This window comes from Zea mays, chromosome 6 (genome assembly GCF_902167145.1).
Source record: "Zea mays cultivar B73 chromosome 6, Zm-B73-REFERENCE-NAM-5.0, whole genome shotgun sequence".
In the NCBI taxonomy this organism is placed as follows: domain Eukaryota; kingdom Viridiplantae; phylum Streptophyta; class Magnoliopsida; order Poales; family Poaceae; genus Zea; species Zea mays.
In genome coordinates this window covers 125,918,446-125,930,607 of record NC_050101.1, presented here as the reverse complement: position 1 = coordinate 125,930,607, position 12,162 = coordinate 125,918,446, and the positions used below count along the sequence as shown (strand labels likewise).

General features: G+C 45.4%; 1 protein-coding gene across 1 annotated transcript; it reads right to left on the bottom strand.

The window, feature by feature from the left end:
* Window positions 1-1,277: 1,277 nt before the first annotated feature.
* Window positions 1,278-5,092, bottom strand: LOC100282023 (peptide methionine sulfoxide reductase msrB). The gene is made up of 5 exons (NM_001154936.2): window positions 4,762-5,092; window positions 2,734-2,839; window positions 2,488-2,553; window positions 2,161-2,358; window positions 1,278-1,601 (listed from the first exon to the last, which is right to left on the bottom strand). The coding sequence occupies exons 1-5, from the start codon at window positions 4,991-4,993 to the stop codon at window positions 1,574-1,576; spliced, it is 630 nt and encodes a 209-aa protein (NP_001148408.1). The 5' UTR covers window positions 4,994-5,092; the 3' UTR covers window positions 1,278-1,573.
* Between the last annotated feature and the right edge of the window lie 7,070 nt (window positions 5,093-12,162).

The window sequence follows — 12,162 nt, the reverse complement described above, 5'->3', positions numbered from 1 at the left end:
AATCTTTGATCAACTCCAACCATCTTCGCTGCCTCATGTTTAGCTATGACTAGGTGAATATATACTTAAAACTCTTGTGGTCTGTGTAAACATCACATTTCTGTCCATATAGATATTGCCTCCAGGTCTTCAATGCATGAACTATTGGGCCTCCATGGGCACCCTCGACATGGCAGTCGGGGCGCAGGTCGTCGGATGAGTGCGACACATTGCTCGGGGGCATTCTGCGTAGCAATGAATTTGGTGATGTCGGATCGCCATTGTTGCTCGGTCTCTGGGCCTAGGCCTAGGGGTTGTGAAGCAGCGCTTGCATGGTCACAAATGGGCCCTACATCTAGGGCTCCCTGAAGTCGAGGTGATGGCAGACAACATGTATGAAGTGGGAGGGACTCACTCTCGATGTTGTAGAGGCTACCCGATGCCTGGACTCAACCGAGATTCTAAGCGTTTGAGGTGCTTGGTTGATGAGGAGGCATGTGATGTGACAGCATCACGCCTTAGGGGTGCACCCTCAATTGGCGATAGTGTTCTAGCTCCAACGTGACAGAGACGAAAGAGCTAGACATGCCGGAGGCTAACCAGCGGACGCGTGCACACAAACTCGACAAGGATGTTGCTCAGGAGTGTGTGACGTGGTGTGTGACGTGATGTAGAGAGGTTCAGGCTGCTAGAGTGTAATATCATACGAGTGGTTTGTATTGCATGAAAACGGCTAAGTATCGAGCGTGAAGATGACTAGTGAGTCTAAAAGCGAGAAAAGGAAACCTCTTGCACAGAGGATCATCCTCTCCATTTTATATTTAGGGGAGATAGGATTACAACTGACTAGTGGGGCTAGGCTAGCAGCTTGATCTATCCTATTTTAATGGAGTCCTAGCGGCACTCTTCCCCCAACCTTTGTCGCCTTCGCTTCGCTGTACTCTATCCACACTCGCCACAACTCTCTCCTTTCTTCCGTGAGCCACCTTCGTAGATTCGGTCGTCTCTCGCACCGTCCCCACTAGCTCTACCTCCACTCCACAGCGTGCAAACACTTTACTACACAACACTCAACCACCCTCTTGTATAGGGGAGAGGCAGTCACTTGGGGGCGACGATTACACAAACGATCTTAGTTGTAGGACTAGATAATAAATTGGTAGTCTGGTAGTGAATACTTGCTTAGGTATTGTTTGGTTCATATAATTGTACTGTAATAGGTAACAAATAATATTAAATCACATTTGTTTAAATCCAATCATAATCAATCCAATCATAATCAGATACCACACTAGAAATTAATAAAGATCTATTTAAATTTATTACCGTTGTCAACTGTCACTCGAGTGCAAACCATTACCGTTGCCATTTACGTTACAATTCGTCAACCAAACAACACCTTAATTCTAGACCAGAATACCAGAGTGAAGTAGCGGCTGTTTGTTTCATACTTTCATCGGTTTGTGAACACATATATTACATAACAAAGAGAATAATAAATATGCTACAACTCGAGTAGTTTATATACATAACCCCGAAGTTTACATAGGGCGGACCAGCGTTATAGTTGACTTCTTGCTAAAGTATCCAGCAACTATTGGGGCTTCAATTTCAGAGATGCACTGCACGGAAAAAGGATAGCAGTGAGCACAAGAAGTGACAATTTAGTTAACCTATTTGCCCCACGTTCTCAACATTTTTCCAGATTCATCGCAGCTATGGCAGCACGATAATGGAAATAGATGCTCTCCACTACCTCCCTCTCCCACCTGCCAGTGACTCAGTTGCTGTTTGATTCATAAAATGTGACGTAATGCTCAAGTAGCAATGGTAATAAGTTTAAATAGGCTGATATCACTTTCTAGTGTAGTATTCGATTACGGTTGGACTTAAACAAACATGTAGTATTCGATTACGGTTGGACTTAAACAAATATGATTTAATGTTATCAATTACCATCACGTTAGAAATATGTGAACCAAACAGCACCTCAGATCATAAGAAAGTACAGGCAAGTGGGCTTGATTGTCAGTGGCTCACTGCAGAGGAAAGTGCAGCAGGACTCGCAATGACACAATCCCTAGACCTATTACCACCACCGAAACGTGTGCAGACCAAACCTTGGAGTTAGAGAGGACATGGAGCGGGGTAATGTGGCTATAAACGGAAGCGAAATTATACCTATTGATACAGTATCTCTTCCCTGTTGGTGGTGGCCCGTCATCGAAGACATGCCCCAGATGAGCATCACAGGTTGCACAGAGCACCTCGGTCCGGGGCATAAAAATGATTGACATATCAAGCTTGCTCTTGACATTTTCACCAATTGGTTTATAATAGGATGGCCACCCAGTACCACTATCAAATTTGGTTGATGACCTGAAACAACATCAAAACAGCAGTGGCGCAGAATAATTAGCAGAATCACAGATGGGATTCCAGAGAAGAAAATTTCAAATGGAGAAATATGAAACTGTTTCTCTTGGCTGTCCAGGTGTGGTTGCTTACTGAAACAGAGGGGTGTCGCAGCAGACACACTGATAAATGCCTGGGGTTTTAGTATTCCAGTATTCCCTGATATATAATAAAAAAACAGACAATGTTCTCAGCACCATTCTGCTGAGTAAGATGCTCTGCATCTTACATACCCAATGAATAATACTTTTGAGTAGATAAAAATGGTGGGCAAAAGAAGATTAACAATTTGAGTGGATTGCGAAAATAATTTGAATAACAAACCACTTGGCAACATACCCAGTGAATGCTCTTTCAGTGCCCTTCTGCCGAGTAACATAATACTGCTCTTCAGTCAGGCGCTTCTTCCACTCCTCTTCACTCAGTGATTTATAATCTGCTTTCCCTGTTTCGACACGTTAAAGTATTGGTTTTTAGTCCAATATTGCTTCAGAATTTGTATCACATACTGGGTTACTGCTAGAACATCCAATCAAATTCCAAATCACATAACAAGTGCAACAAATTTATTTAATTTCTTCGAAGGAAAGGGCGGTCCTTAACAACAAAAGAGACACCAAATATTGAAGGCATACGTTCTATCTGAAATAGTATTTTTTCCTTCAAGCATGAATGCATCACGTGAACTCTGATTGTTCCAGAAAACCATTGTAAACAAAAGAAGAGATAGAACAAGAATATATCTTAATGATGCTTTAAATTGCAAGTCTTTACCAGGCACAACAAAGTGTACGGTCTTTTACATGAAGAACCATTTCTTTCAAGGTTGATGTTTCCCAAATCCCAATGTTATATTTTCTGATCTTTCTAGAAAAGGAATTTAATTGGGTACTTATCGCCAAGGACCAGATTACTTAATAGCTGATGGACAAACCTACAGTTCAAAGATTACCCAGGAAAGAAGCTGAGCTAGCACAGTTGGTCAAGGGTGTGGATGTGTACCCAGACCAGGTTCAAGTCCTTGTTGAGATAAATTCGAGTGCTTATTTTCTTCTTAGTAATAAAATGCTACTATTTTCTTAATAAAATGCCGCCTAGTTCCTACTAAGTTGGTATATTTTTTTAAAAAAAATACCTAGGATAACTTTTGCTCTAGCAACTTTTGAAAAACCTCTAGACTCTAGACGAAGGACTTGCTGCAAGCTAGTTTGTTGCCTTTTAGGAGAGCAGGCCCGGTGCATTGGTGAGAGCTGTTTCATTGAGTCACTTGACTCAGGTCCCTGCTTCGAAGCAGCCCCTCCGCATTTGCGGGAGAAGGCTTACCTCGGTTTATCCCTTCTAAAACCCCATCCATGTGAGAGCCTCTAGCACTGAGTCTGCCCTAGTTTGTTGCCTTTTGACATTGCCACTTCATTTCTCTTGATGCAAGATTTCATGACTTGTCTGGAAAAGGGCATCAATCATGTAAGTTTAAATCCCAGAAGCATTTCCGCACTATCGCCTTTTAATATCTTTGGGACAGATAAAAGAATATGCTGCTTGTGCTACCTGTTCCCCTTAGTTAAAACAAAATCAGAATATTTTTGATAATCTGAACCTATGTTATCAATTATGAGTTCCCTTGGAAGAGTAAGGGAAGGGGGCTAATAGTAGCCCCGTTTGAATGCACTAGAGCTAACAGTTAGCTACCTAAAAAGTTGCTAGTAAAATTAGTTGACTAACAAATAGTTGTAGCTAAATATTAGCTAATTTTAGCTGGGTTGAACCAGCTAATAACTAATGGGTAGTTGAGGGTGTAGCTAATAATTAATTGGACTATTAGCTGGGGGTGTTTTGATGTCTCCAACTAAAAGTAGCTAATAGCCAAACTATTAGTTGTGTTGTTTGGATGTCTCTATCTACTTGCAACTAACTATTAGCTGTAGTGCATTCAAGCGGGCCTAAATCCGTGTGAACTTATGACAAACAATTAGGTTTGTTGCCTTGTGATACCTACCACCATTTTCATCCATTGTTGCCCCAATAAATTGGCACGGTTCTCAAATCAAGTATTCAATTCCTATTCCAAGTCCGGAACTGAAGTAGGAGCCTAGGAGGGCTACTGTCTGGTTTGCCACAATTAGACTCAGGAAATAAGTGGTTGCCCGCAGAGGTTAATCAACATCAGTTCTTATTCCCCTCGCATCGGTGTTCATCATCCAATACAATTTATATGTAACCCGGGAATCTAAAGTCATCCACATCGGGGGAAACCCGTCGAATCCAACTTCTCCAAACACCGAAGGCAGATAGAAGTGGAACACGCTGTATAATCATTTGCGGTAGAAAAATACGGAAGTTAGAAGAGGCGAGAAAACCGCAGGGCACCTTGGGTTTGTCCTGAAGGCGTGTGCGGCGACGGGGATTGGGACGACGACGGCGCGGAGCCCATGGCGCAGACGGCGCGGAGCCTGCAGGTGTACCCTCCACCGCGGACCCACGCTCCTACCGGCCTCAGACGCGCCGAGGGGAGCGCCGCGGCTGTGAAGGAAAAGGAGGGGGAGAGGTCTCGCGATCCTGTTCTGACCACGGAGGCAGCTGTGGAGCACCGGGCCGCCATCGGTCAGGTTTTGTGACACCGAGCTCTGATGCTTGTTGGATGGCGCACCACCGATGCTGGTAATAACTACACAACAGTGCGTGCAGCCAGGCGCAGCCTGTGGGGTTGTTTCCGTGGTTAGCGATGGAGAGACGTGGCCGAGCAGCATCGGCACACCGCAAACGCGTAGGGATGTAACGGGAATTTATCGTCGGGTTTTAGCTCTTCCTTCCTGTTCCCTCGACAAAAAAAATTCCCGTAAAGATCCCCACGAATACTTGTGGAGAACGTTTCTTCTCTATCTTTATTATCTGCAGGGATAAATCCTTATCGAAGATCTTATCCTGCTTAAATTATAATTAGATTTGTCTTTATTTGTTATTAATATAAAACATTCTCACTTATACACATTGTTAGATGTAAAAATTATTGTATGTACATTAAAATGAACGTATTTATATATATTTGTATAACGAATGATCTCTTACTAAGATAATTATTTATTTTTATCATTAACTATTATATAAAAATATTGTCAAATGTAAGTTTAACGGGTTCTTGTTTATCCGTCGGAAGAGAATTTTTTTCGTTTATATCTCTCCAGGGAAGAAACTTCCTCATCCTATCCTCTAAAGACTAGTTTGGGAACTCATTTTCCCAAAAATTTTAGGAAAATGAACTAACTTACCTTGAGAAAATGACCCCTCGAAAAATAAGGTTTTCAAACTAGCCATAATACAAAAATTCCCTGCGAGGAATCAATGATCGGGTCCTGTTGGCATCTCTAAGCACGCAGCTGGGGCGTAAGCGCCCAGAAAAAAACAGGAAGAACGTTCGGCTCGGTTCTGCATTGGAACAAAACGCTCCCACAGTTTGTAATATTATTTGTCTACATTTAGGGCATGTTTGTTTACCTCCGTGGATTATATAATCTGGATTATTTTTGGAGGATTATATAATCTGGATTATATAATCTGAGTAGTCTTATTTGTTTACCCAGATTATTTGAGTTGTTAATAGGATTCTTTTGTATGAGGAAGACAAGAATGCCCTCTATATTTGTACTAGGTTGAAACTCATATATGAAAAAAAATAATTCAATTGACATTAGCAAATATTGCATTAGCAATATTATCACGGAAGGCATTCATGTCACCTTCTTCATCTCCAAATTGACTAGTACTAGGCGCAAAAACGATTCGGTGGATTATAATGGCAATGGTGGGTAATTTCTAGGAAACTTGAAAGGGTAGTGGGGAAGTGGGAAAAAAATAATCTGAAATAAGCACATCCTCACTTGCTTATGGATTAGCATAATCCAAGAGGTTAGATTATATAATCTGGGTAAATAAGCTGGACTGTTTGTTTGCCTCTTAGGATTATTTAATCCAGATTATATAATCTGGGGGGTAAACAAACAGGCCCTTAAAACAAAACATATCATGCATTCATGCATGGTGGGTACGAACAAAAAAATGTGTTTGATAATTGGAAATGGTGTTGATAACTTCGATTCATCATATATTTTCCTCCATATCTACTATTTACAACATTTTGAATTTGTCTTGGCACACAATTTAACAACTCTCTATTTCTCATTAAAGCAAGTATAATAGGATGATATAGACAGACCAAATAGTTTGCCACATCAGATTTTTACCAAATTGGAGGAGAGAGAATAGAAGAAAGAGAAGGAGTGGACCGCTAACTATCGGTCGATTAAGGTCCTGTTTGTTTCAATTTTTTTCAGCTTCTGGCCACCAAAATATGTTGCGGGCTGTCAAACACTTAGCTTTTCCAGCCAGCTTTTATAAGAATCGGCTTGGTAAAAAATCATAAACACATTCAGTCGAGTATTTACAATAGTAGAAATCCACCACTTTCTAGATTCTGAATCCTATGGACACCTTCATCTTTCTCCGCACGTAATCCTCATGATACTCAGATTCTCTCTACAACTAAATTCTCCTCATAACCATATTCTCAGAAAAGCTAGTCAGAAAAAGCTTAACCAAACAGCCCCTGTAGCATAGATTCTGAAAGACTGGTGAGGTGACCAGATGGATGAATAGGAACCACGAAAATTTCTCCAACCAAAGAGCACACATGAATTGGTCTGCTCAACCCGGTGCAGATCAATCCAGTGTCCATTGACTGCAACAAACTGTTGGCAAAGAACCTCTCCAGAAAGCTACAGAAGATAAAATTCAGAATAGCGGTTCAAAGTGAGCGGCAGTGCCGCGCAGAGGTCTGGCAGTGTCGATGTTGCTTACTTAGTTTTGGCTCCCGAAACAAACTAAAAACAAGGCAATACAAATGAGAAGACTCTCCTTTTCCCCTTTAGTAAATTCCCTCCTTCGAAGAAGTTGACCAAAGTGAGAAGGTAGAATAAAGATGAATTCTTAGAACATATTGGGTATAAAGGTTAATACGACAAATTATGACAAAAATAACATGGTAAAAACATCTTAGATAATCAACTTAATATTGCATTCTTCAATTTACGAATAATTACAAAGATACATTTGGCTTTAAAAAAGAGTGCAAAGGTAAAATGGAACACCTTCTTAGTTAGAGGAATCCCAAAGCACTCTATTTTTCATCATCCCCAAATGGCCAAATGCATGTCACTGTTCATCTTTATAATAAAGGTGAGGTAAAGCTTCATATGAAATTACAAACATACCTGTCGGTACCCTGAATCAGGGGTACCCTCTTCTACAGTATGAAGACACATGTACACGTACGACATGTCCAGGCCACACGGAGAACGATACCCGACCCCACCACATGAGCAGATCTAAAGGCACCACGTGGCAAGAAAAGATAATACATCCCAAGATGTATCAATAGGTCCGAACCTCCACAGAGGGACACCAGACCCCTGTGCGTACAAGTCCGGAGCTCCCAAGTCCCAAGAAGGCATAACGGGTCCCTCCGAGTAAGGTCCGGACCTTGGCAAGGTCCCGGGATGGGGAGGACCCCGGCATGAGTAAAGGTCCAGTGCTGGCACGTGTCCAGGTCTTGCCCTACGCTCCTCGCTCAGGCAGAGACCCGCTGCTGCCGCGTAGCTTGTGGCCCATGACATAAGCCAATGGGTCGAGCCTAGCGTAAGGCCCCTAAAGCCGCGCAGCCTCTGCATTTATTGCGGAGAGGACGTGCCGCCTGCCACCACGCTGACTAGCGACGTGCCCTCTCAGCATTTAATGCGTCCTGTCCACTCCACTGGCAGATGGTGTCAGGGTCATCCTGCAGACGGCGCGCCTGTCCAGTCTGTTGTCAAACAGTGTGCAAAACAAGTGGTGCAAGCGTGGTCCAAAATTTTAAATAAGAAGAAAGTCATCCATGCATATCTAGTAGAAATAATTATTGGTTTCATTCCAAGCAACCTTTGCACTTACCTTATGCAAACTAGTTCAATTCTGCACTTTTATATTTGCTTTGGTTTGTGTTGGCATCAATCACCAAAAAGGGGGGAGATTGAAAGGGAAATAGGCTTACACCTTTTCCTAATTGATTTTGGTGGTTGAATTGCCCAACACAAATAATTGGACTAACTAGTTTGCTCTAGATTATAAGTTCTACAGGTGCCAAAGGTTCACAACAAACCAATAAAAAGACTAAGAAAGGGTTCAAACAAAGAGAGCAAAAGACAACCCAATGGCAACTTGGTCTGGCGCACCGGACTGTCCGGTGCACCAGGGAACCCAACTCCGAACTTGCCACCTTCGGGAATTCTGGAGGCCGCTCCGCTATAATTCATCGGACTGTCCGGTGTAGCACCGAACTGTCCGGTGTGCCAGCGGAGCAACGGCTACTCCGCGCCAACGGTCGTCTGCAACGCTACAGTGAAACGCTACAGTGCGCGACTGCGCGCGCAGAAGTCAGAGCAGTGCCAGAAGGCACACAAGACAGTGAATAGTGACTGTCCGGTGCACCACCGGACTGTCCGGTGGCCCACATGTCAGAAGCTCCAACGGTCGAACCCTAACGGCCTGGTGACGTGGCTGGCGCACCGGACTGTCTGATGCGCCATACGACAGAAGCCTCCACCAACGGTCAACTTGGTGGTTGGGGCTATAAATACCCCCCAACCACCACACTTCAATGCATTCAAGTTTTCAGCCTTCAAACCTCATACAAGAGCTCTAGACTTCATTCAAAGACAAACAAGAGATCAAATACTCTCCCAAGTCCAAAGATCATTCCAATCAAATAGTGACTAGTGAGAGAGACAAATTGTGATCATTTGAGTTCATGCGCTTGGATTGCTTTTCTTCTTCCTTCTTTCTTGTTTCCAACTCAATTGTAATCAAGGCAAGAGACACCAATTGTGTGGTGGTCCTTGTGGGGACTTAGTGTCCCGATTGATTGAGAAGAGAAGCTCACTCGGTCTAGGTGACCGTTTGAGAGAGGGAAAGGGTTGAAAGAGACCCGGTCTTTGAGACCACCTCAACGGGGAGTAGGTTTGCAAGAACCGAACCTCGGTAAAACAAATCACCGTGTCATCCGCTTTATTTCTTTGTTGATTTGTTTTCCGTCTCTTTCAGACTCGATTATATTTCTAACGCTAACCCCGGCTTGTAGTTGTGCTTAAACTTTATAAATTTCAGATTTGCCTATTCACCCCCCTCTAGGCGACTTTCAGGTACGTGATGAGAAAATGCTGGAGAAGTTGGACACACATGACGTGAAAACTGTCCCACACTCTTCGCTCTGGCCGATAAGTGCGCCAGAGCCGCCGAGGGTCGTGCATGGCACTCGGCCCCACAAACCGGAGCTGCCTAGTCGGTTGGCTCGGGTGCCGTCCCCCGGGACGGAAAGAAGAAAAAGAAGAAGAACCGCGACTACCAGAAGCCGCGGTCCATCGCCCTGGTTGTCGCAGCCACGACCGGAGGCCAGGGCGACCGCAACAAACGCCCACGGCCGCAGAGGGGTAACAGCGGCTCATGCCCTGTGCACCCCAACGGTTGCCACAGCACCGCGGACTGTCGCGAGATCATTGACCTCATGGAACGCGTCAGTGAGCAGCGCGAGCAGTCTTCCAAAGACGGCTCCCCACCTCGTCGCCGACCTGGCAAAGAAAAGGTGGACGACGGCGAGGTGGCTGCGGCTGAACGGGACCTCGGCTATTAGACACCCGAGGGGGACCTGAAGGATGTCTTCGCTGGAGGCTCCTACTCCGGTGGGGACAACTAGACGGACCCCAGAGGGACCCCATGCTCCCCGGTCTACGGAGCCGAAGCTTGCCTTCCTCCGGAAACCCTTCTAGATTCCCCACGGGTCCAGGCTTCTGACAGGTACATGCAGGAATGGCCACATCCAAAGACGAGGGCTCCCGTATCAAATGCAGATGGGGACCCAGGGTCGGGACCTAGCCCTACGACAAGTACCAAACCAAGAAGGGCTCCGCAACTCTCCCCCAGCTGGGAAGGGCCCTTCAAGGTAACGGGAATGCACCGACCCGAGGGGCCACCATCTAGCTACGACTGAAAGAGTGCCTTACCCCGATGCCGGAACATCTCTGTAAGTTCTATCCATAGAGCAAATCTGAGGGGTCGATTTAGTTTCCCTTTTTGTAACTAGGTAGCGCATACGTGCATGCCAACCTGGTGGGGTCCGTCCCCATAAACCCAGCCTGTTGGTCTGCACCCATGCATAATGAGTTATAAAGAAAAACTACCCCTCAGTTGTGCCCCTATGATAGTTCCATCTTGCTGCTCCATGGTCCTACCTTGCAGTCTTTTAGATAGTACTTTTTATCTAACCCACCCGTACGGTTCCCATTTGTCCTGTCATGACGACATCCGAATTGAGCAGCCAGGCTTACAGGTTAGGGCCCCCGATACGAAAGTTGGGAGGTCCAATAGCCTGGGAGCCGGCCCCAGAGAACGGGACCCTGTTCCATGGGGTGGTCCGGAGCCTGTGTGGCCGCTTAGCCTGGTTCCATACCCAAAAGCCTGCACACTCCACCACTCCGTGACGGGTACCTAGTATTTGGGGCTATAAGTCCTATGGGTCCGACAACCTCGGGTCCGAAGCTAGAGAATGGACATTAGTCTCCTGGGATGGTCTGGAGCCCGTGTAGCCGCTCAGCCTGGTCCCGTACCATGGGCCTGCACGCTCCACCACCCTGCGACAAGTGCCCTAGTATATAGAACCGCGACCCAAGGGGGTCCAGACACGCAACTTGGCCACCCGGACCGAAACCTGCGAGTCCCGAGCATGCATCAAAGGATGGCTAATATCATACAGGGAACCCTATGGGTGTACTACTAATGCTCCCTAGCTGAAGCTGTGTACAGATCCAGATCTCGGCGAGGTTGCCTCCCAAGAGTTGTTGGCAACCTTTTCAGATACACTGGTATCCAACCTCAACACATCAAGCCTGCATCCCAAGCGGGGGGGGTCTGGTACCAGGGAGGAGTCAACAATATCGCACACAGTAGGAACAAGTTGAAAATAGATAAGTACTAATACTGCTTAATAAATAGTTCTCTTGAGTACCTTACAAAAAGCGAAAGTATTACATCTGTTTCCAAGCGGAGCCCTAGCTCCATCTCTACTCTACAGGTATGAACTACCTCCACACCAGTAGGGCCGTGGGATAGCTAGCTCCGAGCAGGCTCGCCAGCAGTGGCGACCACCTCAGCACCGACGGCGGCGGCCACCTCTGCACCGACGGCTCGCCAGCGGTGGCGACCACCTCAGCGTGTGCGCCATTGCGAAAAGGTCCTCGCCCCCGTCTTCCTACGGGGGGCAACAACGAGGCCATTAAAGCCAAAGAGTTGGGGGCTCGGCGGCAGGTGCCACTGATGGTCTCGCCAGCGGAGGCAACCACCTCTGCAACAGGCAGCCTCACCAGCGGCGGTGACCACCTCAGCACCGATGACAGCTGTTGGGGACTTGTTCTCAAGTGCTATGAGTTAAGAACAAGGCAACATAGAAAATGTTAATCGTTAAGGTCCTTCGTCCTCCGAAGCATTATTTCCCTTAGGATATAATGGTTTACGGACGAAGGTTATGAAGGACGTACCTTCATAAATTCATTAAACAATGACGAAGGATGAAATATAAAGGATATAAAAGACAACATGGACAATTATATATTATTATTAGGTATAAACAGAAATATCGTTGAATTACAAGTGTACCTTCAATCGGAACGAGATGACAGTACAAGCGTGACG